Source organism: Festucalex cinctus, chromosome 9 (genome assembly GCF_051991245.1).
Source record: "Festucalex cinctus isolate MCC-2025b chromosome 9, RoL_Fcin_1.0, whole genome shotgun sequence".
Taxonomy (NCBI): Eukaryota; Metazoa; Chordata; class Actinopteri; order Syngnathiformes; family Syngnathidae; genus Festucalex; species Festucalex cinctus.
In genome coordinates, this window is record NC_135419.1 from 18490049 (window position 1) to 18516608 (window position 26560).

The 26560-nt window shown below is 40.8% G+C and overlaps 3 protein-coding genes across 3 annotated transcripts in view; 1 reads left to right on the forward strand and 2 right to left on the reverse strand.

Moving 5' to 3' along the window:
• LOC144025958 (uncharacterized) overlaps positions 1–892 on the reverse strand; it is a 32309-nt gene extending 31417 nt beyond the window's left edge. Inside the window, exon 1 of the mRNA XM_077532373.1 lies at positions 522–892. Within this exon, the coding sequence (XP_077388499.1) occupies positions 522–750 (229 nt within the window). The 5' untranslated portion in view covers positions 751–892. The remainder of the gene's footprint in view (positions 1–521) is intronic.
• Positions 893–5511: 4619 nt separating this feature from the next.
• Positions 5512–10434, forward strand: gpr101 (G protein-coupled receptor 101). The gene has a single exon (XM_077532266.1). It carries the CDS (start codon positions 6563–6565, stop codon positions 7886–7888), a length of 1326 nt encoding a protein of 441 aa, XP_077388392.1. The 5' UTR covers positions 5512–6562; the 3' UTR covers positions 7889–10434.
• On the reverse strand, positions 10432–26543 carry LOC144025878 (transmembrane 9 superfamily member 2-like). Its single transcript, XM_077532262.1, has 18 exons — positions 25973–26543; positions 25522–25589; positions 25344–25437; positions 25088–25215; positions 24872–25001; positions 24620–24747; positions 24190–24304; positions 24034–24113; positions 23839–23947; positions 22702–22764; positions 21440–21572; positions 19956–20075; positions 19818–19875; positions 19583–19742; positions 18284–18435; positions 18090–18201; positions 16980–17151; positions 10432–16219 (listed from the first exon to the last, which is right to left on the reverse strand). The coding sequence occupies exons 1-18, from the start codon at positions 26108–26110 to the stop codon at positions 15999–16001; spliced, it is 2181 nt and encodes a 726-aa protein (XP_077388388.1). The 5' UTR covers positions 26111–26543; the 3' UTR covers positions 10432–15998.
• Positions 26544–26560: the final 17 nt, after the last annotated feature.

Sequence of the window (26560 nt, forward strand, 5' to 3'; positions counted from 1 at the left end):
TTAACACTACTGTACACGAGACGTATATGTCTGTAACATATGAAGCCCTAAGGAGCCTGCCAATTGTGGAGCCACTGATGTGTGACGTCGGTTGTGAAAGGAAGGGGAAGCAAAAGGGGAGCCGTCGACTAGAATGACCGAATAAAGTGGTAAGGAGTGCTTTCTCTTTGCCTCCCATGTCCTCAAATAATTAGATTGAGGCCTTGTGCGCTGGAGTGCCTGCTCCAAAAAGAAGGAATGACCTCTGCGCTGAATGGAAGCCTCCCAGGTTCAAAAAAATAAATAAATAAATCAAAGAAAACAACTCTTATTTCTTCACACTTGAGGTTTGTTATCTTTTGTCGTTTTGTCATTTGCTTCCATGCAGCTGTGCCTCCTCTTTGTGGCCTTCGTCGTGAATGCCGAGAGGGAATGTGTCAGTCAGACGCAGGTAGCCCTCATTGCAAGTTAATCTCCCAAAAGAAGCTTGTTAAAAAAAAAAAAAAAGTTCTTTTAAATTCTTGAAAACACTTTTCTCTCACCTCCTTTGTCAGCTTGAAGAGCGCGAGTGCGCGGCCGGGCGACAATGGCAGCCAAGTGTGGCGGCGTAATCACCTTTCTGGGAGGTGGGGGGGGGGGTGCACCAGTAATTACTTCTAAACTGTTTGGGCTCGGGAGACGACCGCTATTGTGCTCGGAAATGAAAAGCTGACGCTGGCTCTCAATCTGTTTGTTTACAAAGATTTCTCCTGTTGCTGCATGCGCCGCCATCGTATATGCGCATGTGTGGCCACTCGGTTGACCCACTTCTCACTTTAGAGACCGGAGGACATCAACCAGAAGGAAAGGCTTCTATTTTCAGGTCAGATTCAGGTCAAGTTAATTTCTTTTCCCACCGCTCACCAACACAGTCGGTGTGAGATCATCACGTGCGTCACAGGAAATTCTAATTTGACTTTAAAGCGGAAGTCAAGTCGAATTTTTTTTTTGTGTGTGTAATGATGTTTTCCTTTTTTTTATTTTTGCCCCCACCATAGTCTAAACACAGTCTTAAAGGGGCGGCCATTTTGTCCTGTACTGCCACCTGCTGTCGACTGAAATTAACGTCACAATGCCCACAGGCTTGCCTTGCAAATGTCACATTATCAGGGGAGGGGAAAAAAACAAAACAAAACAAACAACAACAAAAACAGGTGAGCCTTGACAAAAAAAAGTAAAAAAAATAAAAATAAAAAAAAGCCCATTTGAATTTTTTTTATTCTTTTTATTACACATTACAACAAAAGACAAAGATAGACATGAAAATACCCCCCCCAAAAAAAGGCCAAGAAATTGGCCAATTTTTAGGGTGGTATTTTTCTCTCTGTTGCAATGTTAAATAAATACAACAGGACAATTATGTCTGAAATTCTTATCTTGACAAAAACGCAAAAAAAAAAAGCCCATTTGAATCAATTGTTTTCATATTACACATTACAACAGAGGACATAGATACTGACATGAAAATGTTCAAAAATAATAATAAAAAAAAATGGCAAGAAATTGGCCAAGATTTTGGGTGGTATTTTTCTCTCTGTTGCAATGTTAAAAAAATACAACAGGACAAATATGTCTGAAATTCTTATCTTGACAAAAAAAAAAAAAGTCCATTTGAACCTTTTTTTTCATATTACACATTACAACAGAAGACATAGATACTGACATGAAAATATATAAAAAAAAATAAAAAAAGGGCAAGAAATTGGCCAATATTTGGGGTGGTATTTTTCTCTCTGTTGCAACGTTAGATAAATACAACAGGACAATTATGTCTGAAATTCTTATCTTGACAAAAAAAAATGGCAAAAAAAAAAAAAAGCCCATTTGAATGTTTTTTTTTCATATTACACATTACAACAGAAGACAGATACTGACATGAAAATATCCCCTGATTTAAAAAAACAAAAAAACAACAACAACAAAGTGGGCGGGGTTGTCAGGAAATAGGCTAATTTGGGGGAGTGTTATTTTTCTATTGGTTCTATTGCTATGTTAAATAAATACAATAGGACAATTCTGTCTGAAATTATGATCTTTTCTGTTGTTAACCTTAAGGGACCAAAAAATAAGTTATTTTATTCATTATAAATTTCTTAATTAATCATAATTCTATTCTAAACACTGGAATCGGCATCCGCCTAAAAAAAAACAAGTCTATATAATTCGGATCCAATTAGAACCACAAACTTTTGCTTGAAAGTCTAGTTTGAACCCCTAAACCTGCCTTGAAACCGAAATAAGAAACCTTTCTTTGAAACACTTACCCAGGATAGCCCAACCTCTGAAAACTGAGTGTTCTTATGTTTTGAAAGGCAGACTTTGTCCATCCTCCATTTACGCGTCTAATTAGAAAAACGATTTTGTGGACACGTGCTTATTATGCAAGGCTAGCGCTGGGACAAGCCCTCCTGCTGTCCTGTGTTTCAATGTTTTGACCAATAGGTGTCAGTGAGTGGCAGGAAATGAGGAATGCCAGCCACACTGCAGCGCTTGTGTGAGGCAGTTAAATAAGAGCGTTTATGCGCCAGGTCCCTTTGAAGCATGCTACTTACTAGTGCACATAATAGAGCAAAAGAGCAGGACTGGCTCCTTTGTACCTGTCATTTGCAAATCTGAATACATCGACATCAAAAGGCCTTGTTGATAGACTTGAGATAAAACAGCTCATTACAAAGTCTTGATTAGTAGATGGAACAACATGTCATTACAGTTTTGGACTGGAAATAACGGATTGATACAAGAAATGGTGAAGTCAAGCTCTTTTGTGTTCTATTTTTGTTGTACACATGTATGACAGCTTACAACCTATTTGAGTTGTATGCGCTGCATGTGCAATATTAAATACCCTTTCAGGGCATGCTTTGCCCTTCAAAGTCATTTAATTAAAGTGCAAAATGGACCAAATGTGAATAATATCCTTATAGTGATAATAAAAATACAATTCAGGCTTGTAAAACCCAAACAGATGATGCTAAGGTTTTCTTCATTATTGGACCGTCTGTTAATTTTAAGATGACGCCCTTGAAAATATCCTCCGAAGACCATACTTAAACTCCATCCATCCATTTTCTTGACCGCTTATTCCTCACAAGGGTCGCGGGGGCTGCTGGCGCCTATCTCAGCTGGCTCTGGGCAGTAGGCGGGGGACACCCTGGACTGGTTGCCAACCAATCGCAGGGCACACAGAGACGAACAACCATCCACACTCACACGCACACCTAGGGACAATTCGGAGCGCCCAATTAACCTGCCATGCATGTCTTTGGAATGTGGGAGGAGACCGGAGTACCCGGAGAAGACCCACGCGGGCACGGGGAGAACATGCAAACTCCACCCAGGAAGGTCCGAGCCTGGACTCGAACCGGAGACCTCAGAACTGGGAAGCGGACGTGCTAACCACTCGACTACCGTGCCGCCCATACTTAAACTTATTTTTTTAATTATAAGAAAAGGGAGAGAGAGAAAAAATGGGAGCCAACAAAAAAGTTAAAGCATCAACTGAATTTTCAATCGAGGCAGCATTTCACAGCAAAGCTAAATATATTTGTCAGAACTGTGGCTAGTCACAAATACAGAGCCTGTCACACCTATGTCAACACGTTTGCAGCTCTGCTTACCTTTTGGCTTTGTATTGGTACGGCTTCACTGCAATCCCATGGCCAAAACTTCAGTAAGTCAAACAAATGTTTTACTATTATAGCCTAATTTGTGAGGGCTTGTTTTTAGCTTCCTCTGCAGGGTTCTAGAAATTAAAAAGAAAACAAACCATCATTATACAGTACTAGTAGTTATGGAGGTGAAAATATAACTCTAAAATATATACAGTAGGTTATTTCAGAACTTGAGGTCAATTTAGGCACCAAAACAAGCCATTTTGGTTATTTTATTTGTCATGTCATTTTATTTGCCAAGTTAGAAATATTCAAGCACCTAATCACAGTGTGGGTCTAATTCACATGTTGCTATAAAAGAATCATTTTGAATCAAATAAAGTTGAATTTCATTTGAAGTCTAATTTTATTTGAGTGTTACTCTAAGGTTGCAAATCAAGCCTGATGTTGGCTTAAAAGTACATGCGAGCTGTGTTAGCTGCTATATGAAATATGAAATAAAATTAGCAATACAGTCTTCCCTCGCTATAACGCGGTTCACTTTTCGCGGTCTCGCTGTATCGCATATTTTTTTACAGTAATATACCCATTTTATACAATTTATGAAGGTTTGAACATTGTCAATGTTTGAACAAGAGAGAAATGTGAGAACATGTAAATGCCTCAATGAGAAAAGTGTATAAATTGTGTGGTCGGGGATTTTAGAGCCTTAAAACATTTCTAAGAGTTGTAAAACATAAAGCTAACTACTTCGCGGATTTCATTTATTGCGAGTACTTTTTGGAACCTAACCCCAGCGGAAAACGAGGGAACACTGTAGACGATTTTGTTTTTCCTGGTTATATGAGAAACGGGTGAAAACAATAAAAAGGTTTGAAAAATAAAAGAGAGGACTTACCTTCGGTCTTCTCTACTTCTAGAATAATGTCAAGAAAGACCCTAAATAAAGCTAATTTAATCAAGTTTCGTCTGCTTTGCATTTGATATGGAATTTGCAAGGAGGCTGGACAGAAGTGGGGAAAAAACCATTAGGGGGTGCTATTTTATATTTTAAATAATACAAAGGAATCACTTTTACGACATTTACTTTTTGTCTCAGGACAGCCATAATTTACTAAATGATTCTCTATGTGTATTATTGAAAATTTGCAGTTGAATAATCCCTAAAGATTACGTTTTTGTGGCACAATGAGGAGAACAAATGAAACCATTCAAAAAAGGAAGATGACGTATGTGCAATGTCGAAGTGGTAGACATGGTGGAAAGCGTGCTAGCACACACAAAAAAAAGAGGTGGTGGGTTGGGGTGTTGGATGACGGGGGAGGGGGCTGGTGACAAATTTCCAGCCGGTCCTCGCATCATGCAGGTGTCCTCGAGGCTCGTGGATGTGTGACACCTCGGCGCGACACGAGCGGACGGTTAAGTCGGCAAAGCGGATCCCATCTTTAAATATTTGATGAGGCGTGAAATCCGAACGAGGAAGGATGTGCTCGTCTGGATGACAGACCCCCCGCGGCGGTGAAGACGCGCGGCATCTGCTCGCTGCCATCGACCGGAGCCCCGAAATGGAGGCGGGGGAGGTTGCGAGAGGAGCTCGGGATGGGGGGGCGGAATGACGAGAACCGAGCCACCTCGCTCGTACCGACTGCTCCACCGTCATTTTTGAGCGGATAAAGACGTTCCTTTCTGTTTTTTTTTTGTTTTTTGTTTGCACACCCACTTATGTTCGCTCCTGTGTGTGTGCTGGAGCGTCCATTGTGGACGGTTGCTTGCGTGCTGCTGCAGATGTGAGATACATGGAGGCCCTTTTTACATCTGGATGCTGCAACATGGATGAAATGGATGTACATTGCTGAACTGATCATGTACACGACTGGTTCCTGCTGGTTTTGGGTGAGAAAGAGGCGGGATCACCCTGTCAATCACAGGAGTAACGACCAGACACATAAGTGCAGTTTTAAGGATGAGTAAGTCAAAACATGTAGCTTCATACATGGATAAAAAAAAAAAACGAGTTGAAATGTTTTAATTGGTTAACTTTTACATTTTTGGTGTTGTACGTGAACTACGAGAAGGCCTTTGCATCAGGATGGGCTATTTTTACATCCTATGGATCTAGAGTGTTGAATTCAAACTTTTTTTTTTTTTTTTTTTAATACCGCTGGCTCCTGTTGTCTTTGGGTGAGAAAGAGAACATTTGCTACAAGAAGATTTGCACCTGGACCTCCTCATCGTGACGCTTCACCATGGATTATTCTCATATCCACTTGCTGTATATGAACCAACGTTCAAACATCAGTTTTATACTTCTTATGAAGAGGCCAAATTTGGTTCTTTGTTTACTTTGAAAGGGAGAAGTGAGATCATCCAAGATTGCTCGTCTGTCAGTCACAAGAATACCGGACGACGAGACCCAAATCACGCCTAAGTGCTATTTTTGTTTACATGGCAACCACAGTGTTGACAAAGCTGTCCCCACAAACGTGAAAATGCTGAAATATGCATGTCAGGCCAGTAGATGGCGATGTGACTTGTCCAAAGCCTTCATTTGAATGTATGCTCGTTTTACAGTCACGTGGTTATAAGCATCAACACTGCAAGAATCGCCTGTTATCGTCGTGGTTGTGTAATTGGCGCAATCGCATGTCAACATTTCCGCGACAGTTTGCATGGTCTGTACGGGAGCAAAAGTTTGTAAGCGAACAACCGTTTGTTTGAAAATCAAAACAGTGGCCAAATGACACCTTCAGGTCTTTGGTAACGTGACATGTTTTTGCAGAGTGAGAGGAAGTGCCTGTCAAGAGCTGAACATGCTAACTGAGAAGCCAAAACGGTTCCATCGATTCCGAAAACCTGCGGTTGTCTGGAACCGAAATGTCTCGTCGATATTCACGATGAAGTAGCTGGGCCTGACAGGAACGCGGCAGGCAACGATGCCGAGCTCTCAGGCGCCCGCCTTTGGCCCCAATGTAACAGACGCCCCCTGGGATTTGGCTTCCGACTTTCCCGGTCGTGATCCGGCGTGGGGCTCGGCGGCCAACAGTGTCCTCAAGATCGCGCTCATATCCGTGATCGTGTGCGTGTCCTTGTTCGGGAACGTGGTGGTGTTGCTGGTTTTCCAAAGGAAACCTCAACTCCTGCACGTGGCCAACCGCTTCGTCCTCAACCTGCTGTTGGCCGACCTTCTACAGACCGTCTTGGTCATGCCGTTCGCCATCGCAGCCACAGTGCCAGGCGTTTGGCCCTTGGACGCCCGACTGTGCCAGGCCTTGGTGGTGCTCATGCATCTCTTCGCGTTTGCCGGCGTCAACACCATCATGGTTGTCTCCGTGGACCGCTACATGGCCATCATCCACCCTTTGTCCTACCCAACCCGCATGACACCGCACTTGGGCACCAACCTGATCATCTGCACCTGGGTGCTGGGCTTCCTGCAGAGTACGCCGCCGCTGTACGGCTGGGGCGCCATCGACTTCAACCGCCGTCACAAGATGTGCTCGGTGGTGTGGTCCTACAGTTTGTCCTACTCGCTGGTAGTCGCCACCTTCTCCTTCTGGCTGCCGGTTCTGGTCATGCTCGGGTGCTACTGGATGGTATTCCGGGCGGCGCGGAGGCAGAACGCCCTGGTGCACCCCGTCCAGACGCGATCCTACTCCCAGCCCCGTCCTCAGGACTTTCCGGGACAGATGAGCTCGCCGCCCCGGCAGGCCAGTTCGCCGGACGGCCCCGCTTCGGGAAAGGGGTACCCCAGTCGCGTCAGGCACCGACGCTTCCACTACCACTGCAAGGCCGCCCGTGTCGTATTTGTGATCATGGCATCTTACGTCCTCAGCATGGGACCGTACAGCGTACTGAACAGCATCTCCATGAGCGCCAGGGCGGACGTACCCGCCTGGCTGTCCTCTCTGGCCTTGGTTCTCTTCTTCCTGCAGTGCTGCCTGCATCCGTACATATACGGGTACATGCACCGCAGCGTGCGCAAGGAATTCCTCGCCTTGCTCTGCGGGATGTTCTGTAAGCAGGGGCGGAGCTCGGCCGCCGAGACCTGCCTGGCCGCGGCGGGGGAGGTCCGCGCCGGGGCCAACCCTCATCTGCCCAGCCTGGCCGCCAGGGTCTTTCCACTGCAGACGTGGGAGGAGTGCACCACGTCGTCCTCGCCCACCTTTGAGAGGAGGTCAAAGGATAGCCGCAAGGAGACCACCACGACCAGCATCGGTTCCGACCAGGAGCCCGCCGTCCACGGCAAGCAGAGTACATAGAGAGCAAATGGTGGATTGAACTCACAAAAACTTACGGATATTTGGCTTTCAGGTGAATTTTTAGGCTGAACCTAAAACGGATCTCAGTAAGCACACCTCTATCTGATTTCCACTTCGCCGTCCTGCTATTTTTTGTGCAGTTAACTAATTTGCTCTCAAAAATGTATAAATACGTTCTATTTTAAATGTTTTAAGTGTGGTAAAGACATATTTACGTGTGTTTTTTTATGCTAGTGTATACAGAAGGCTTTGATGCAGCCTCTTGATGCAGCCTCTGAACTGAAGAGAACAGTTAAAGCAATGGTAGTTATTCCAAAAACGAACAGCAGGTGGCAGCAGAGTATAAGAGATCAACCAGGGCCATGATGAAAACAAGCTGTTTTCCCCACTGTTTTAAACACATTCGTGAATAATGATGAAACTTAGCTATATTCTAATACTAATTGCTACCAAACGCAAACAGACAGAAATATACTTCTTTTTTCCTGATGAAAGAAGAGAATCTCATGTTTCTTTTGCTAGGTTCCGCGTTTTTGTAGCAATTTAACACAATATTCTGTGGGCCTGGCAATATCAGTCCAAATCCAGTAAAAGAGCCGGGAGCGAAGGGGGTTGCATCAGTGAAAATGGCTGCCACTGAATGAGTTAATAACTCAATGTTGGGCTGACTTATGTTGACATTTGGTATAATTCCATGATCAGCCACTACATGTTCGCCAAAATCATCTAGTTTGAGACTGTATAAATTAGAAAGAAGAACAAAACAGGAAGTATTTCAGCACAGCCTAGTTTTTTTGTTGAAAGTAATTGAATGTCATATATACTGAAATCCTGCTTTTTACGCCTACAGAAAGCAACTGCTCAACATTCATTTTCAAATACACACCGTTGGGCATGATTATTGATGTATATTTTGAGAAGTTTTTTTTACGTTGTTTACTGTAAACACAGGCTACACTGTGCAATATTTTTGTGTTATTTGCTCTTGCTCTTTCAAAATGTATTTTATGTTTTAAAATGTGTATTATTTTTAAAGTGTGTTTAAAGGCCTTTAAAAAATTAAGTGCTGTAAATGCTATTAATACATATTTCTAGGATGTATTTAAATAGGGTAGGCCTATATATGTATCACAATGGAAAGGGGGGATTGCTGAGTCATTTTGCAGGTGAATCAAACATTCAACCTTTTTTAAACCTTTGAAAGCACACGTCCAGCTTGTGGGGCTTCAAACAGTATGTTTTTCAGAGCAAAGTGGCTGCTGAACTTATACTGGAAGGATCACAGAGAGGCATCGAAGTTGACATCCTTGGAAATGTGTTGATTCGGCTCAGTTAGTTTAAAGATACAATTCAGTTCATCTGTGAAGGTTTTGTGCATTTTTAGGTGCATTCCGAAATTTCACCAGAAAGTTCATGTGGAAGAACATTAGCAGATTCTCTGAAAGTTTCTTATGTGGTACGCATCATTTGCGATCTGCTCGGAGATCAAGAATTTAACCCTGTTCAATAATTATGACGACAAATTGTTTTTGTATGTTCTCCTGTATGCAGTCAGATTGTGATGTAGGCTAAAATGGAACAACATCCAATAAGGAATGGACCTGAAGCTTGATTCATGATTAAAGTTACTTTAATAAATTAACTGTAACGCTGCTTTAGATCGATTGTGGCGCTGCTCAAATGTAAATGTTTGCTGAATGATATTGGACATTTGAAATCTGGAGGCCATCTTGCTCGTCGATCTGTCGTGGTTAATATTTTAGCGGGAGCAAATTTCGCCTCCAGCCAGTTGACTCAGGGTGTGTTTTGGATACAGCAATGTCTGTACTAGTGCTCGTGTTTGGAATGAATCTGCTTCACCGGAGTCAAGATTTTCACTTCACTGCAAAACTAACATGTTTCCAAAGCAATTTTTTTCCCAACATAGAGGGTGATTGATTGCACCTGTCAATCTACAAAAGGGACAGTACAATAAAGGTTTCAGTGCCAATTTAGTCACAAATGTGACATTTGAAAGAAATAATGGGATTACTTCTCTGTGTTATTGCAAGATTTCTGAAGGGTTGAAGGATTCAGGCCAATGCATGTTTGCTGGCCTTTTTTACAATAGTTGATTGCTTTTCATGTTCAACTGACATCTGGCACAAAATCTGAAGTTGAAGTTCGCTGTCACCTCTCAACCTGACAAGGGACTGTTGCACTTTTACTGGCTGAATAATTCATAACAGTATTTGCAACCACAACCTTATTCTTAATGCTGTAAAAGGACCAAGTAATTGTAAAAGTTGAGGTATGTTACGTTACTCTGTGTTTCGCGACAACTGATGATGCTCATTCAGGATTATTTCATTGTATGCCTCTTTAATTGACAGATAACATTAAGTGCTGTTGCTATTTTTTTTTTTTTATGTGACTTCAAACCATTTTTTTTTCAATTTTGTATTACTTCAAGTATCACCAGAAAATGTGGATTATATTCAAGGTTAAGTGTTACATGTGCTTTTATATACAAAAACATTAAAAACAAACATCTAAATTAAAAATTTTCTTTGGCTTTGTTTCTTTTTAATGTATATGCAGATTATTCTCAGAAAGAAAGCACAAAAATGAATCCAACATTAAGTCAAATAGTCAATAGGGGGGCTCAGACCGTGGTCCTGCTTATTAAAAAAAAAAAAAAAAAAAAAAAAAACACAAAAAAACCAAAAACCTCAATACAGTAACGATCTGCAAATGTTTGTAATAGACATTCTAAAAACAGTTGGGTCGAAAGTAACCCAATTTATGAATCAAAAAGGACCGATCCACCTGATGGGTCAGTTTGACCCAAATTTCTGGGTGCTTTTATACAAAATAACCCAATTTTTTGATCCAAGGAAAGGCTCAGAACAATATTTATGAGTTGTTTTACACATAAAAGACCAATTTTTTGACTCAAACTTGGGTCAAATTGACCCAAGTAGAGGATCGGTCCATTTTTGACCCATAGTTGGGTTATTTTTGACCCAACTGTTAAGAGTGCACATAATAGGGCTGCACAATATTGGAAAAACATATGATATGCGATATAGTTGCTGAATATAGCGATATTATTGTGATATTTAACATGTACCAAAATAAATGATATTTTTATTATCTAATGAAAGAATTACATTTTTTTTTCATGCGGTTAAATAATCAAATTCAATGTATTCTTAATTGTAATGACCTCTCGAAAATGTTCAACAATTGGATGGCAGTGCACATTTTCCTTAAGTACACTGTTCCAACTAGGTTTGCATTATTAGGGTTGGAACACCTATGGAACTAGGGGCGTGGAAACCAAATAAAAAGAGAGGTTGAGGAGAGGATTTTTTTTCAGAGTGCAGTAGTGAATTGTATCAGTCAGTTCCTCTCCTCGAACTGAGTGTCTTTTCTCCTTTTCTGTCATGTTTAATAGATGTCAAACAGATATGCATATTGCATAGGCCAATATCACAATATCAATATTTTTTTTCGATATATTGTGTAGCACTAGTGCATAATTTACATTTGTGCAGATGTTCAACAATTTGGCACTTGGGGCTTCATTAAAACTGAACGGTAAAAAGAAAGGTGAAATTAGAAATTGCATAAGTATCAATTCAACATTTGAGTGAGGGACAATAATATTTGCATTTCAAAACAGACAAGAAAATACATAATGCATCCATGTTTGTGTATACAATCAAACAGGCTGATACAAACTGTGACGTTGGTAGTAATTGTATATATTTGCAAATGATTTCATTCTCCTCCCCAGTGAAGCAAACAGTGTCGGACGCAAAAGCAGTTAATCAGTGAATTGTCAGACGCTTCTCATTTGAATGATTTAAATGAAAACGATCCTCCATTTTTGGAGCATGCTGCTGCCGCTCGAGTGGCCGAAATCTATGACACCGGTCGCTCTCGCCTTTGATTTCAAGGAAATGTAAATTTAAGACCCAAAAATTTAGCAAGCAATGAACATAAAATCAAAGATGTTTGCATTTTCTTCACAAATCAAGAGTTTCATTTATTTATTTATTTTTTCTTTTTAAATCCCACAGAAACAAAACTTCCACAATGACAACGAGGTCCCCTGTTATTTTGTAACGGCGCCGTTCTGAATGTTAGAAGTCACGAGTGAACGCTCCAAAGAAAAACTATAGAAGGACGAGATGACTCGTCAACAGATACGGATGATTTAGTAACCGCTGACGTATCGGTGAGTATGCTGGATTCCATAAATAAAAAACTTGACGTCCTCTGTCTTATCCGCGAGGACGTCAAAGAATTAAAGCCAAGTTTGGAATTCGTTAGCCAACAGGTAAGCGATCTCCAACGAGATAATTCCGAGCTACGCTCCTCTCTCGTAGCTGTCGTCGCTGTTGGAGACGATTAAAAAGGAGAATAAAATGCTAAAGGAAACGGTCTTAGATGTTCAATCCCGTAGTATGCGGGAAAATCTAATATTTTCAGGTATATCCGAAAATACCCCAGATAATCCAGAGAGCGAGATAAAAAAAATTATGACATTATCGCTAAAGATCCCTCAGGAGACGGTAAATAATATCTCTTTTCACCGTGTACACCTGCTCGGAGCTCGTAAGGGCAATAAGCCCCGTCCTATTATTGCTAAGTTCGAAGATTTTAAACATAAAGAATTGGTAAAAAGTAAAGGACGGGAGCTCAAAGGGACATCTTTCGGGATGAATGATCAATTCCCAAGAGAGATAAACGAGCGGCGAAAAGTACTGTTTCCTATAATGAAACAAAATAGACAGGAGGGTAAACGGACTTCGATGGTCGTTGATAAATTATATATCGACAGCCAGCAATTCCGAAACCCAACCTCGACCCCTTGGCTGTTCTAACTGATAATTGGTAGAGCCGAGTATTGTGTGATTATTTGACGTATGTATATGTATGTGTATGTATATGCGTATATATGTATATATATGTATATGTGTATGTATATGTATGGATAATGGGTTATGAAACTGAGAATATGAATTTATATAATGTATAGGCTATATAATAATAATAATAATAATAATAATAATAATATAAAAATATATTCTTAAAAAATAAAAATAAATAATAATAATAAAAATAATAATCTCGCTTAGGTCACTATTTACTGGTGTATTGTTATGTTGAATCCCCCACAGATTTCCTTCACACTCACTTCCCCCCTCGTTTCTTCACTATTATACTTATCTACTTGTTATCTCTCTCTTTATATAAATTGCCTAATTACTCTTTTGCTATCCTACAATATGTTAACATTAATAAGCAGCTCATATAGATGTATACATAAGACTGAGTCTATATTGCTTGTATGCAGAAATTAGTTCTGGTCTCCTGGAATGTGTGTGGCGCTCGCTCCCAGGCAAAAAGAATAAAAATTTTAGACCATCTCTCAAAATTTAAGGCAGATATTTGTCTCCTACAAGAAACCCACTTACAAAAATCAGAAGAAAAATTATTTATAGATAAAAAAATTTGTCAAGTTTACTCTGCCTCCTATAATAGTAGACAAGGAGGTGTCTCTATACTTATACATAAGAATTTATTCTTTACTCTAAATAATATAGTAACAGATTTAGAGGACCGATATATTATTATCCAGGTAACTATATTTAATAAAGTATATACAATTGGTAATTTATATGCCCCAAATAATGATGACCCGGATTTTTTCCATGAATTTTTCTCTCGGTTACTCGATTTAGCAACAAATTCTACTATTATTATTGGAGGTGATTTTAACACGGTCTTAAACCCGTTAATAGATCGTTCTAATAATACGATATATACAAGGCGATTACGATCCGCTAAAGTAATAGATGAATATATGGAGGATTTTGGCCTCAGCGATGGCTGGAGACTTCAAAACCCAACTAAGAAGGAATTTACTTTCTTCTCTGCTGTGCACCGATCATTCTCAAGAATTGATTTTTTCCTTACAAATAATTCTATTGTTGATAAAACTGCTATAAAAATACATTCTATAATTATAAGTGATCATGCACCAGTCTCCCTCACTCTACAAATTGACTCTACCTTTAAACTACCCCCGATATGGCGTTTTAACATCTCATTACTGAAAGACGTAGAGTTTGATCAAATTATTAGAAGGGAATGGGCAGACTTTTTGGAAATAAATGACTCTCCAAATATATCTCCATCTCTTCTCTGGGAAGCAGGAAAAGCGGTAATTAGAGGGAAAATTATATCATATTCAACTTATAAAAAGAAACAGGATCAAAAATTTGAAAAATACCTGGAAGATAAAATTAAACAACTAACGGATGAATATGCAATAAACCCAAATAATCAAATATGGACGGAACTACAGAATATAAAAATACAGTTAGATAACATGTTATCTAAAAAGACAGAGTTTATAATACAACAGTTGAGATATAATAATTTTGAACATAATAATAAATCAGGTACATTTCTGGCAAATCAACTTCAACGGAATCGGGAAAAATATCTTATAAACGGCTATTAAAGATATAAATGGTGAATGCACACAATCGCCTCTCCCTCCTCGCCTCCCGGTCCCTTTTCCCTTGTCGCCCTCCCCCCTCCTGCCCTGCAGCCGCCCTTTCACCTTCTTGTCGTCTCCTCTCCGCTTCCCCCTCCCCCCTTCCCTGTCTGCCCCCCGCCCCCTCCCCCTTCCTCTCCCTGGGCCTGGGGCTCCCTCCGGGGGTTTGAGGCCTGCCCCACTCCTGTAGAACTCCTGGCGCCCCGGGCGGGCTCCGGTGGCCGGTGGGCTGTCCAGTAGCCCTGCTGCGCAGGCCCTGTCCGCCTATCGTGGTGCCAGATGGGTGGGGTGGGGGGCGGGTGGGGGGGAGCTGGGGGGCAGGCGTGCCACCTGCACCTGCCGGGTTGGGTGAGGCCCCGCTGGTCGCTCCTCTTACTCACTTCACTAGTTTTGCACTATACACTTTGTAAATATACACATAGGGCACACAACACATTTCTTGGTGGGGTGGGGAAGGGTGGAAACACCGTCTTCACCCTTCAACTCCCCTCCAATTTTAATGCACTTCATGTCCAAGGGGAGGGGTGAGTTGGGGTGGGGAGCCATCAGGGGGGATGGACTGCAGTGCCTGGCAGCGCTGTGGTCCCCCCCATCTGTGTCCCTGCCCCACCACTTTGTCCCTCCATTTCCTTTTTTAATGCACCACACATATACATATTAATTTTTTGGGGGGGATACGGGTGTATGGGAGTAGGGGAAATTTTTTCCCTCTGCTCCAACTCACCTGCTCCCAATTTTAATGCACCACACGCACACACTTGTATATACACTGGGTGGGGCCACATTCACGGTGTAAGGGTAGAGCTCGCCAGTCGGCGAGCTGGCGGACTCAGTATCAGGGTTAAGTGTCACTAGTACGCTGGCGTAACGACCGGGGCCTCTTCCCACCGGGCTCGGTGTTCTGGTGTTCCGCCTCTCCCCCGGTGCTTCCTCCTCTGCTTCCCCCCTCCCGCCGCTGTGTTCCCTTCGCACGGCTGGAGGTGGGGTGGGCACGTCTTCCCTCTCTGCGCTGCTGCCCGGTGCCGGTTTCCGGGGGTGGGGCTCGCGGGGGGCGGGGTTCGCGGGGGGGGGGGTGGCGGCTTGTTTTTTTTGGGGGGGTGGCGGGGCCTGGGTCGTGGCGGGTGGCGGGTTTGGGTGGGGTGCGGGGTGGTCGTGGCGGGGATGGGGGCTGGGGACTTTAGTTTTTCTTCTGGTCTCTTGAGATCTCGTTAATTTGTTGGAATTTAGAGGCTTCTGGGGTTGGCGTAAGACTTTGATTTTGTAACCATGGGGAAGGCAGGAAGCGTTTGGTCGGTGCTGGATTTCACTTTGATTTATCTTTCTTTTCTCTTTATTTTTTCTGACCTTTTCTCTGGTCTCCTGACCATTTGAACCTCACGATTCTGGCAAGACTTTGAAGTACCTGGTTAAGGCGAAGGGTAATGGGATATTTATAAGGTTTTAGGTGAATTAATGAGTATAAATGTATACGTATTTGCGCGCACGCACGCAAACACACGCACACATACACAAAAAAAAAAAGAGCAATGATGATAAGACGTTGAATCGGTAAGACTACCGAATGAACAATTCTGAGCTCTTTAAAAAACAAAAAAAAAACAAAAGAAAAAAGAAGGACGAGAAGGGGGCCTTGCCGGTAGCAACCGACGGTCCTACTTCGGCTCCTTTCAAATCTGTCGCCGTCACGTAGAATACCCCTTCCGTCCTCTTGTCTGCCTCCACCACGCTGTACATCTTTTTTACAAACCAGAAGCAAGCAAAGAAGCCGATTGTTCCTGAGAAGAAGGAAACAATTTCTTCAACAACTACTCATGTGATTCTTACGCATTATTTTTACCACTTTGAAGGGTTGAAAATGGCTTGAGAGCAAATCTTTTAACTCTTAACACATTTTGCCAATGTAATCATACAGTTTAACTGTGTATGGTCTTAAAATAGCATGATATGGATCATTTAACAAACTGTTGGTTCTTTACAGCTAAAAAGATATCCACGCAACATCAACTTAACCCCATCTAAGCATGAATTAAGTTGAGGTGAAAATTGAGGATGAAATGAAAAAGATCAAAATATGACAAAATGGCGACGATTAGGATTATTGAGCTGCAAAGTGGAAGCAAGGAGGGAATATGATCATGTTTTGCTGGGATTATTCCCCGCTGACAATATTTTGAAATCTCATCCTCCCTTCATGACTTGCAGCTCCGTCTTAAGATAATGTCAAAAGTTGGAACTTTTTTTTTTTTTTCTTTCTTTCTATAGTGATGCTAGTACAGGTGTGAGCAACCCCGGCCCTTGAGGGTCACTATCCCTCCTACCAACACACCTGATTCCAATGATCAGTGCTTCTGTAGAGCTCTGATGAACTGAACATTTGAATCAGGTGTGTTGGAGGAAGGAGGGTAGATCAGGCTCAGCTCCTGGTGTTGAATTTTAAGATCAGGATGGACCAGGTGTGTCATGAGAAAACAGTTCCACTTGGATTAATAACATCAGAATAATAGCCTCACGTGTGGTAAGTCGCTAGAATCCCACCTGTTAAAAGGAAGAAGATGAAGACCATGATCATGGTGTATCCAAAGTAGAGGAATGTGCTGGCCGCGCCGATGATTTGCAGCTTGGAGAAGAAATAGTGCACGGCGTATATGAGCACATAGACCGCAGTGAAGCCGCTGGTCAGGAAGGAGCGCCACCACCAGTGGTAGTCCTACACACGCAAGGATGACAATACTTGCTAAGATATTGTTTTACACACACAGTTCACGTGTTTACAACTCTGACAGGTTTTTTTCCCCCCTAATAGAGGTTGACTCATTTTTTTCTAATGTCATTCAATCACAGTTGAATTCTTGCAAATAATATTAAAAAAAAAAAAGAAAAGAAAAGAAAAAGAAAAGTAAAATGATAGATATGCATCTTTTTAAAAAAAAATAACTTGGTTTAAAACACGAAACATTTTTTAAAAACAAGCAAATTCGGGTGAATATACTGCCAATTTTCAACTTTTGAAAGGGTTATTGACTTACACTTAAGAAAGAGAATTGTTGAACCAATTTAAGATTAAAAAGAGAATTGTTGACCAACTTAAAAAAAAAAAAAATCACTTAAATTGGTAACACTGGAATTAAACTGAATTGAACAATTGAGTTAAGTTAATCCAAAGTGAATATATTAAATTTAATATATTCAGCTCACGTGTTTTCTAGGTTTGGTCATGTGACATTCACAAACTGAGCTGTGATTGGTTACCATAGCTCTTGTGATGTCATTTTCAGTCAACAGCAAGTTGCAAAATGTGTTTTTAAAGGTACTAATTATACGTGAAAAATAATGAAAATATCAAATTTATTATAGGCAAAATATTAATGTTTAACTGACAAAAATGGCTAAATAAGTAAAGTATCCCTTTAAAGTTACAAATTGAATTGTTGATCAATGTAATAAAATTGCTTCAATTGGTAACACATGATATTAAGTTTAATGTTAATCAGAAGTGAATATATTAAATTTAATATATTCACTTTGGATTAACTTGGTTCAACAATCCTCTTTTTCGAGCGCACATGTAAACAATGAAAACTCATTTTCCAAATAATTCAAGACCAAAACGTGTGTGACAGCGTGGTACATGGTTTTAAAAGGTACCTCAGCACACAAGTGGAAGTAGCAGAGCAGAATGGTGGCCTCGGAGCAGGTGATGAGCAAAAAGATGAAGACCAGGAACAGGAAGCCGAACATGTAGTATATCTCGTGGTACCTAACGAGTGCCACAACATGTCACACGGCGGTCGGTCGTCAAGCGCGACAAGTCGAACGCTTGTTCGGCCGTGCCTGCTTACCAAATGCTGTTGAGGATGAAGAAGAGCTGGATGAAGATGCAGCCGAAGGGCAGGATGCCGCCCATGACGATGCCCGGGATGGGCTTGGTGAAGAACGACTGCTCGGGAATTTGACGCGGGATTTGATTGGTTCTCACTGGTTGCTCAATTGCCTGTGTGGGTGACAGAAGAACAACAACAACAAAAAAAGGAGTTTATAAACAAGTATGTAAGATAATCTATCATGGATTTACAGTGGGGACTTTACATCTGAATGGCATGAAGGTTGTAAAAGGCAGAATTGGAACAGAACTACAAGAAAAATTGCTAAAATGTTCAATAAAACCTGCATGTTTTGCTTTTTCTTTGGTGTTTTTTTTTTTTGGCAACGAAAACTAAACAAAAATAAATTAGTCATCACACATTTTTCACCGGTCTAAAATTAGACTAGACAAGACTAAATCCCTCATTAATAAAAAATAACTGGGATTAAATCAGTATGCATTTTAACGAAGATGAGATGAAACTTAATAATGATGAACTTCACTTAATAAAAACAGAACTAAACTCTATGGACATTTTAGTTCAGAAACAAAAACAAGATGAAAATTATATGATTTTGTAAACTCGTCTGCTAACTCATTCACTGCCATTGACAAGTATACTTGTCAATTGTATTTTTTAGAGCGGTGCTAAATGGGGGCGAATCTGAGCATGCTCCACTGTAAATATCAAACTTGGAAACAACTTTACTGATGCCCAACCACCGGTAGATGACATCATTGCCCCATTTTATAGGAAATAAACACAGTTTCAGAGTCCATGGGAGAAATGGCTGTATTTTGGCAAACCTACATTTTTCTGCTGTCAATTATAAAAGAACGGGACGGGACAAAAAGTAGGGAGTCTATTCTGTTATTTGGTAGATTCGGCTTATATATAATTATTGAATGGAATATGACGTGAGTATTGGAAATGTAAAAAATTTCTATAATGACTGGCAGTGAATGAGCTAATCTGACACTGTCATGTGACACACAAATCTGCAGATAGCGAGGGGCAACATGCACAAACACATCGGACAGACGGGGTGGATTCACGGTGAACAGTTTAAAAAAAAAATAATAATCAATTATAGTAATTAATTATTATAATGCAACGTTAATCCAACGGCTATAACGTGTCACCCTCTATTTGACAACTTTGTCTACACAATGAATGCTATCATATTCTTCAGCAAAATTTGTTGTCAACCAGCGTTGACAGTTGATGTTAACCTTAAGATCTTGCACTATATTTTCCATGAGGACAGATACGTACGGGTTTGTTGAAACCAAAGTAGGCACCGATGACAGTGAGTGGCACAGAAACTCCAAACCACATGGCCAGGATGGTCAACAGGGTCTCGAAGGGGATGGCGGCCGAGGACCCCTCCACCCAGAGGATCAGATTCATCAGGCAGAAGCGGACAAACACGATCCTGCACAAAGAGGAGGAGGTGAGCACAGGAAGAAGTGAAGCACAAAGGAGCCATTTTTAGGTGGGCGGAACAAACCCCGGGCACAGCAGCGCCGTCAACAGGGCATTTGTCTGCCACTGCTCTCCTCCGAAAGCTGAAATAAACAAAACAAATAAAAAAAAATCATATTGAGAAGGCGCACATATTCACTTGTCAAGTTGTCAGCCATCTTACTTTTATAGAGGCGTGCAGACACGTAGCCAGCCGGGGTGCCAAGCAGGACCCAGAGGATCACAGCGCACGTTATGAGTGCGCCTCTGTTGGCTGGGGAGAGAAAGCCAAGGCAGGCAAACACTGCGGAGGAACAACAACAGTCCATCATTACATTCTCTTACTTGTACCTGTCACTGACAAGTAATGGTGTAACATAGTCACAATCTAATGAGATTAAAAACAAACAAACACCACATCCCTGCTGAATAAATTACCCATATAAATGAGAGCAAGTTCAATCATTTAAAAACTTTTCCCACCTTTAACGTGAACTATAACCTGTCCACCATGATGGATTCATTCTGCTGCATTATCAGCTGTGTTTACAAAACTGGACTATGAACTATGTTAACGCTTTTACTCCTCGTAATCACCATTTGGTCAAATAAGTCATTTAAAATAAGAAGAAAACGAGCTTCTTGTAAAATTTGTCATGTTTCATTGTGATTTCATCCACTGGCAGCCCATTGAAATAAGATACAATGATGCCACCTGCTGGCCATAGTTAGTGGCTGTTTTTGATTCCACAACCCATTGACCAGGCAGCGCTCCACTTAGATTAAAAAATTACCCATTGATTAACAAAAAAATAATAATAATTTAGTTGACGTTATTTAACGTTTTTTGCGGTATACATTGTGATTTTACTCATCGCTATTAAACGTTTTTGGCGGTAAAAGAGTTAAAGTGAACCGAGGAGGTTAATTTCGGCAAAACTAGTGTTTTGATGCCATTTGCAACACTTTAGTAGCAAGGAAGTCGTCTTTTGTTTGTTTTTGGGTTTTTTAATGCCCAATTTTTCCAAGAATTCAGCTTTCAATGACTCCAAGCCAAAACTGTTTACATTTTTTTACATCTGAAAATGGTCTGCACCAAACTTACCCGCAAGCCCGCTAGACTGACCATTGTCCGATTATTGTCCAATTTATTATAATAAAGCCCATCATGATATTTTACCAGTCAATATACAAATCCAATATATAAAAAGGGAAAGTGAATATAAATTAAGAAGAACAGAGATTTTCTTTCCAAACCTAAATACAGAACAAATCAAAAAATTCAGCTCAAGGTGTCAGTCTGTGGAACAATTGAGATTGTAGTACAAAATCTTCTCCGTCTATTTAGTATTTTGAAAAAATGTATAAAAGCGCAATTACTCCAAAAATATATATGACACAAGGACATGCATTTGAATTATTTTGTAGTATCGTTACACTGAAAGCGTCGTGACCACTCGCAGTCATTTATGTTGTGTTGATTATTTTTTGTGTGTTGATTAGGGGCAGACACAAGTTTTACTTCTTTCTGTCACCTTTCATTTCTTTTACTTTAAAGAGTGAAATAAATTGAACTGAATTGAAAGCATTCCACAAGTATTACCATTCAGCTTTCAGCATTCACATGCATTTTCTCCACAAATTGCACACGTTTAGTTGTGATCTTACCGAGTGTGATGAAAGTCATGATGAAGATCTGCGTTCCCTGTCCGAGGAATATGGAGAGCAGCAGGCCTTGCCCGGGTGGGCGGAACACGTCGCCGTGCACCTGCTTCCAGCCCGACTCCTTCGGCGCATCTTGCTGTAAAAGGTGAGATGAACAAAATGAGACAAAAAAATCAACAGAGCACTCCACACACGTGTGATGAAAAGCTGAAGTAGGCACCATGCAGTGAGGTTGTACCTGGCGGCTCGAACGTTATTTGTTTGTTGCCAGTGACCAAAGGTGAACACTGAAAATTTGGCGTGCTACGACTCCAATCATCAGAAACTATAACTATACAATTATACCTAAAGATGGGAGAGTACCAATACCAGGTATCGGTATTGGGCTGATACCAGGCCTTATTTCAACTTCGGGGTGCTGCAGGTTTTGTATTTTTCCCTTCTGCAACACACCTGATTAATATGATCAGCTCATCAGCAAGCTCTGCAGAAGCCTGATAACGATCCTGTTCATTGGAATCAGGTGAGTTGGAGGAGGGAGGCTTCTAGAACCTGCACGGCTTTGGTCGTGGAGGACTGGAATTGTCTACCCCTGCCATATTGGGATATGGGTTTTTCTTACAAATGATGTCATTGCTTTTTTGGGAAAATGTTAGTCTTCTCAAGAGTTGAGTCCTCATACTAGTATTGGTCTGAGGAAAAACAAGTGGTAACGAACATCTCTAGTTATGCGACTGCTGTGGAGCAAAGCAGGCATATTACTATCCTAGACATATTACCGTCTACAAAAAAAAGTTTATTATTATTCATTATATACCGAATTTTTTCTGACAAAATGCGACCCGCACTGTTGAACATACCCGGAAGTTATCTGATATCAATAGAAAGTGACCAGTTTCAACAGGAAGTGACCCAGAAGTGCCTAATAGCAACAAGAATGACTCAATTTCATCAGGAAGTGACCTGTTTCAACAGGAAGTAACCCAGAAGTGGCCTAACAACAACAACAGGAAGTGACCCAATTTCAACAGGAAGTGACCTGTAGTAACAGCAAGTGACCTGATTTCAACTACTACAAGTAGCTACTACTACTAGTAGTACTACAACAAGTACTACATGCGGATTTCCACCTTGCAAGAGTCAGCTGAGCAAACCCATTTCTGCTGAAATTTTTCTCCTTACAGTAATATAACCACACCACATTTACTATTCCTCTTTCATGTATGCTTGTACTTCAGTTTCACCCAAACACCTGATTGACGAACCAGGAGTGTTTGCTTGTTGTCGGGAGTGGATTCCTGCTTGGTCGATGGAAGCTTCAAGTTTTCCTGTGAAATGTGACAAAACATTCAGGTCTTGTAAATGTATTTCATACTGTAGAATTCACTGAAATTCACCTTTGAGAGATGAGTTGATTTTAGATTTTACATTTCAAGGAAGTAGCCAATTCAAGGCCATTTCAAATGTAAAGTCTTTGCTTTGATAGTAAACAAAGTAGAATCAGAGCTGTAGCAGCTTTGCATTTTTCTCTCTATGGTGTGTTGTGAGCATGTGTGTGTGTGTGGTTTTTTTTGTGTGTGTTGTTTTTATGCCCTCACCTAACGATCTGATTGATGGATGCTGTATGAAAGGACACACACAGCGTCAAAATTGCACTTCGCCGAGCTACGTGTTAGATAGAGAGGTAATGATATCCAAACATCACGATACGATATCACGATGTGAAGGTCACGATACAATAATTAGCGCGATATTGTGGTGAGGTCGGCGATACAAAAAAAGGTCACAATATTGCAAAAAAAATAGCTCATACTAAAAAACCCACCCACAATATTGTGCTATTGTACGTTACAGCAATGAAAAATATTAGAAAAATATGATAAATATTATATAGAAAAAAAATGATTATATATTGAGGCACTTGGTAATGCAAGCACCCATTGACTCTGTTCACAAGCATATTACGTTCGTCTTCATCTGACCATGAGCGTGGATTTTAAACATAGAAGGGCCAAAACATGCCTTGTGAAAATTAAACTGCACTAAAAAAAATAAAGATCAAATATTTTAAAACAATTTAAAAAAATATCCACCATAGGGTGCTCGAAGTACACAAATGGAAATCAACTCTACTTGAACAGATGTGCTGCTTTTAAAATCGTGACATGACGACGACAATATATTTTTGCCATTTTAATATCGCAATATCACAATATTTCCATTATCGTTACAAGCCTTGTGTCAAGGGTCGTGGCGGATAATGCCGGCTCCTCTGTTGTGGCCATTTAACTTTATTTCAAGAGCTAATGTAAGCCTTCAGGAGTCAGCCATTTTATGCGCTACTCTTTGTTGAACCTTTTTGTAATGATGGTGCACATGCAGAGTGTTGATGACGCTTGTACCTGGTCCACCTGGTGGTTGTATCTGGCAATGTCCTTGTGCAGCGTTCTAAGCATGATCTTGGCCATTATGCCGGACAGGAAGAGCACGATGACTAAGGAGTTCGTAATGCTAACGGCCAAGATATACACGGAATATGCGTTTGCAACCGGTTACAACAGTTGTGCAAATATGAAGATGACAAAAAGTGCTCGTACCTCAACCACTGGATGTTTGTGTGAGGCACAGAGACCAGGACGTAGTCCCACCTGGAAGCCCACTTGATGTTGTCGTTTTCCTGTAAAAGGAGGTCAAATGTTTCATTATGTAGCATTTATAATACACGTATTATACATATTAATACTAAGATTTACCTCAAATGTGACAGAGTAGGTGTAAACGATGGACATGTTATTATCGAACCGGCTCGGCACACCCATTGGAATGGCGCCTTCGCAGTTTGGGTTCCTTTCATCTGTGTGTTTGATACTATAGGGGGGGGTCTAAATTTGTCAAAATATATGTCTACTTACCTGTATTACAGTTTACAACAATGACATTGCAAAAGCAAAACATTTCATACAATGGAAAACCGACCAAAACCACACTTCCAGCAATGGTTAGTCGTCGGTTTTTCTAAGTTTCTCGTCAATTGTTAATAGTCAAGAAAATGAGCGTCCGCCATTAGTGGATTGACAGAATGCCCACCTATGGAAAATTCATTTAAAATTTGAACAAATTGTCTCTGAATACATCCCATTCACACTTGAAGGTTCCAGTGATGCAACAGCAGTCAGTGTTTACCTCTTGGGCTCCAGCGTGGCGCCAACCAGCCGAGCTCCTGTCCACCCGTCAGCGGCTCCTTTGTGGTAAACGATCTTAATGTCAACGTGGTTGAAAACGTAAAATGTATTCTTCCAGTTGAAATTGGCCTGGAAAAAAAACATTCAAAAGATTCAGATTAGACATTTAAAAGAATTTCAACACGCTTTTGGCTGGGTGTCATGTTTGTACACCAAATAAAACATAATTTCAGAACGAGTAGTCACAGCTTACATTGATAACACAAGCATCTTTAGGTCGGCCATCGGCAGTCACAAAGCAACCAATGGGGAATCCGGGGTTGCAGTATACCTGCTTGTCTTCGACGTCATAGCACCACGTGACAGGCATATTGTCGATGATCCTGAAATAATGACAAGAAACTCAAAATACCAAACTTTTTTTTTTTCTCGCCTAAAGTAAGCGAACTTTCACTGCAACTTAACAAACCAGTGATGCTGATAGTTGAGCTGCATTCCCATTTTTAAGAAATCCAATCGGGTAGTGTCCTCTTGGTTGTGCTTCTTGTACATTTTGGTGCACACCGCTTTACACTTGACATCTTTTTTGAATGTGAACTACAGAAAGAGGAAGAGGCCCTTATGTTGAATCAGCAGCACAATTTTGATTAGACTCACGGGAGATGAACAGGTATTTAAAATCAGCACCAAAATGACACAGGCTTAGGTTTTCTGGTGACACGCACCCTGTATGGCGAGGATACGATGCGCTCCCCAAACAACACCTGTCCGAGATTCTCCGAAGGCCTCCATTCCTTGGCATCCTTGCAAAAGTCGAATCTGGAACAAAGTATCACATACGATTAGGGCAGAGTCTCCTTTGGACAGTGCGCTTCAGAAAGGTGCAGAAAATAGGTCACCTACGCGTCATACTCATAAGGCAGCAAAGACCTTTGGGAATCCAAGCGATTGACAAACACCGGTATCTCCGTCTGTAGGAAAGAAAAACAAGTTGCTCAACTTTTCTGTGGATTCAACTGTTTTTGTATTACTCAACCACAAAAAAAAAAAAAAAAAGTTTAACAACGTCACGAAAGGGGCGCAACAGACGCAAGGGGAGGGGCGGGGGGGTTTTAGCCAGGGGCCTTACTTCCGTGTTAGTAAAATAGAAACAAAAAATAAATAGAAACCAAAATAACTAAAATTTCAAAAGAATTACATCGCAATTGTGCGAAGGGTTATATATAGTCATATATATGTCTATTATCTTTAAAGGACTGAGCGCGTCACTGAAATTAACGTCAACGTGAAAAAGTGCGACCAAGAGGTTGAAAACAAACAAAAAACAAACAGAAAAACACTGATCGATTCTTACCTGGCAATCGGGATCACCCACGCCTTCCTCGCAAAAATTAACTGGGGCTAATCCCGGAAGATAGAACGCCGAGCACGAGCGGAAATGCGAAACTAGAAAGAAAAGCAGCCAAAATACAAATGCTATTCGTCGTCTCATTTTATGTAGGAGTCATCAAACTTCACGCCTGAATGAATATATATGGAATATTTGTTGAATTGTCCGGGGAAAAATGATTTCTTGTCCAGGAGAAATAACTGCGCTTGCGGAACAAGGATATAGCTCTGATTAATCGAAACTGAGTGACGTAAGATAAAGTTATGATCAGTTTCCGCTTCTCTTTCCCGTCTTCCCTTATTTTTTTTTCCCGGGTGGAGGAGGGGATGTCACAGAACAGTATACCATATACCGGTACATGAAATTCTATTAACCTACCGAAAGGAAACATATGGGTCCAGCTATTCATAAGTTCCGTCATTATGAACTAATTGGGAACCCTGAAGTAGGTTAACAATTTGTACATGAAAGGACAACACCAATGAGGTAATTGAAATAAGTGATGGCCAAACTACATCTTGTGAGAGCGTTTGATCCAATTCTCGAAACAAG

Excerpts from the sequence above, each read along its gene's own strand:
- gpr101 (XM_077532266.1), top strand. The coding sequence starts at position 6,563 with ATGCCGAGCTCTCAGGCGCCCGCCTTTGGCCCCAATGTAACAGACGCC.
- LOC144025878 (XM_077532262.1), bottom strand. The coding sequence starts at position 26,110 with ATGAGACGACGAATAGCATTTGTATTTTGGCTGCTTTTCTTTCTAGTT. Across the intron at positions 25,438-25,521 it reads CTGCCTTATGAGTATGACGC|ATTCGACTTTTGCAAGGATG; the intron begins GTAGGTGACCTA and ends ACTTTGTTCCAG. Across the intron at positions 18,436-19,582 it reads ACTTTGGTTTCAACAAACCC|GCAATTGAGCAACCAGTGAG; the intron begins GTACGTATCTGT and ends TCACCCACACAG.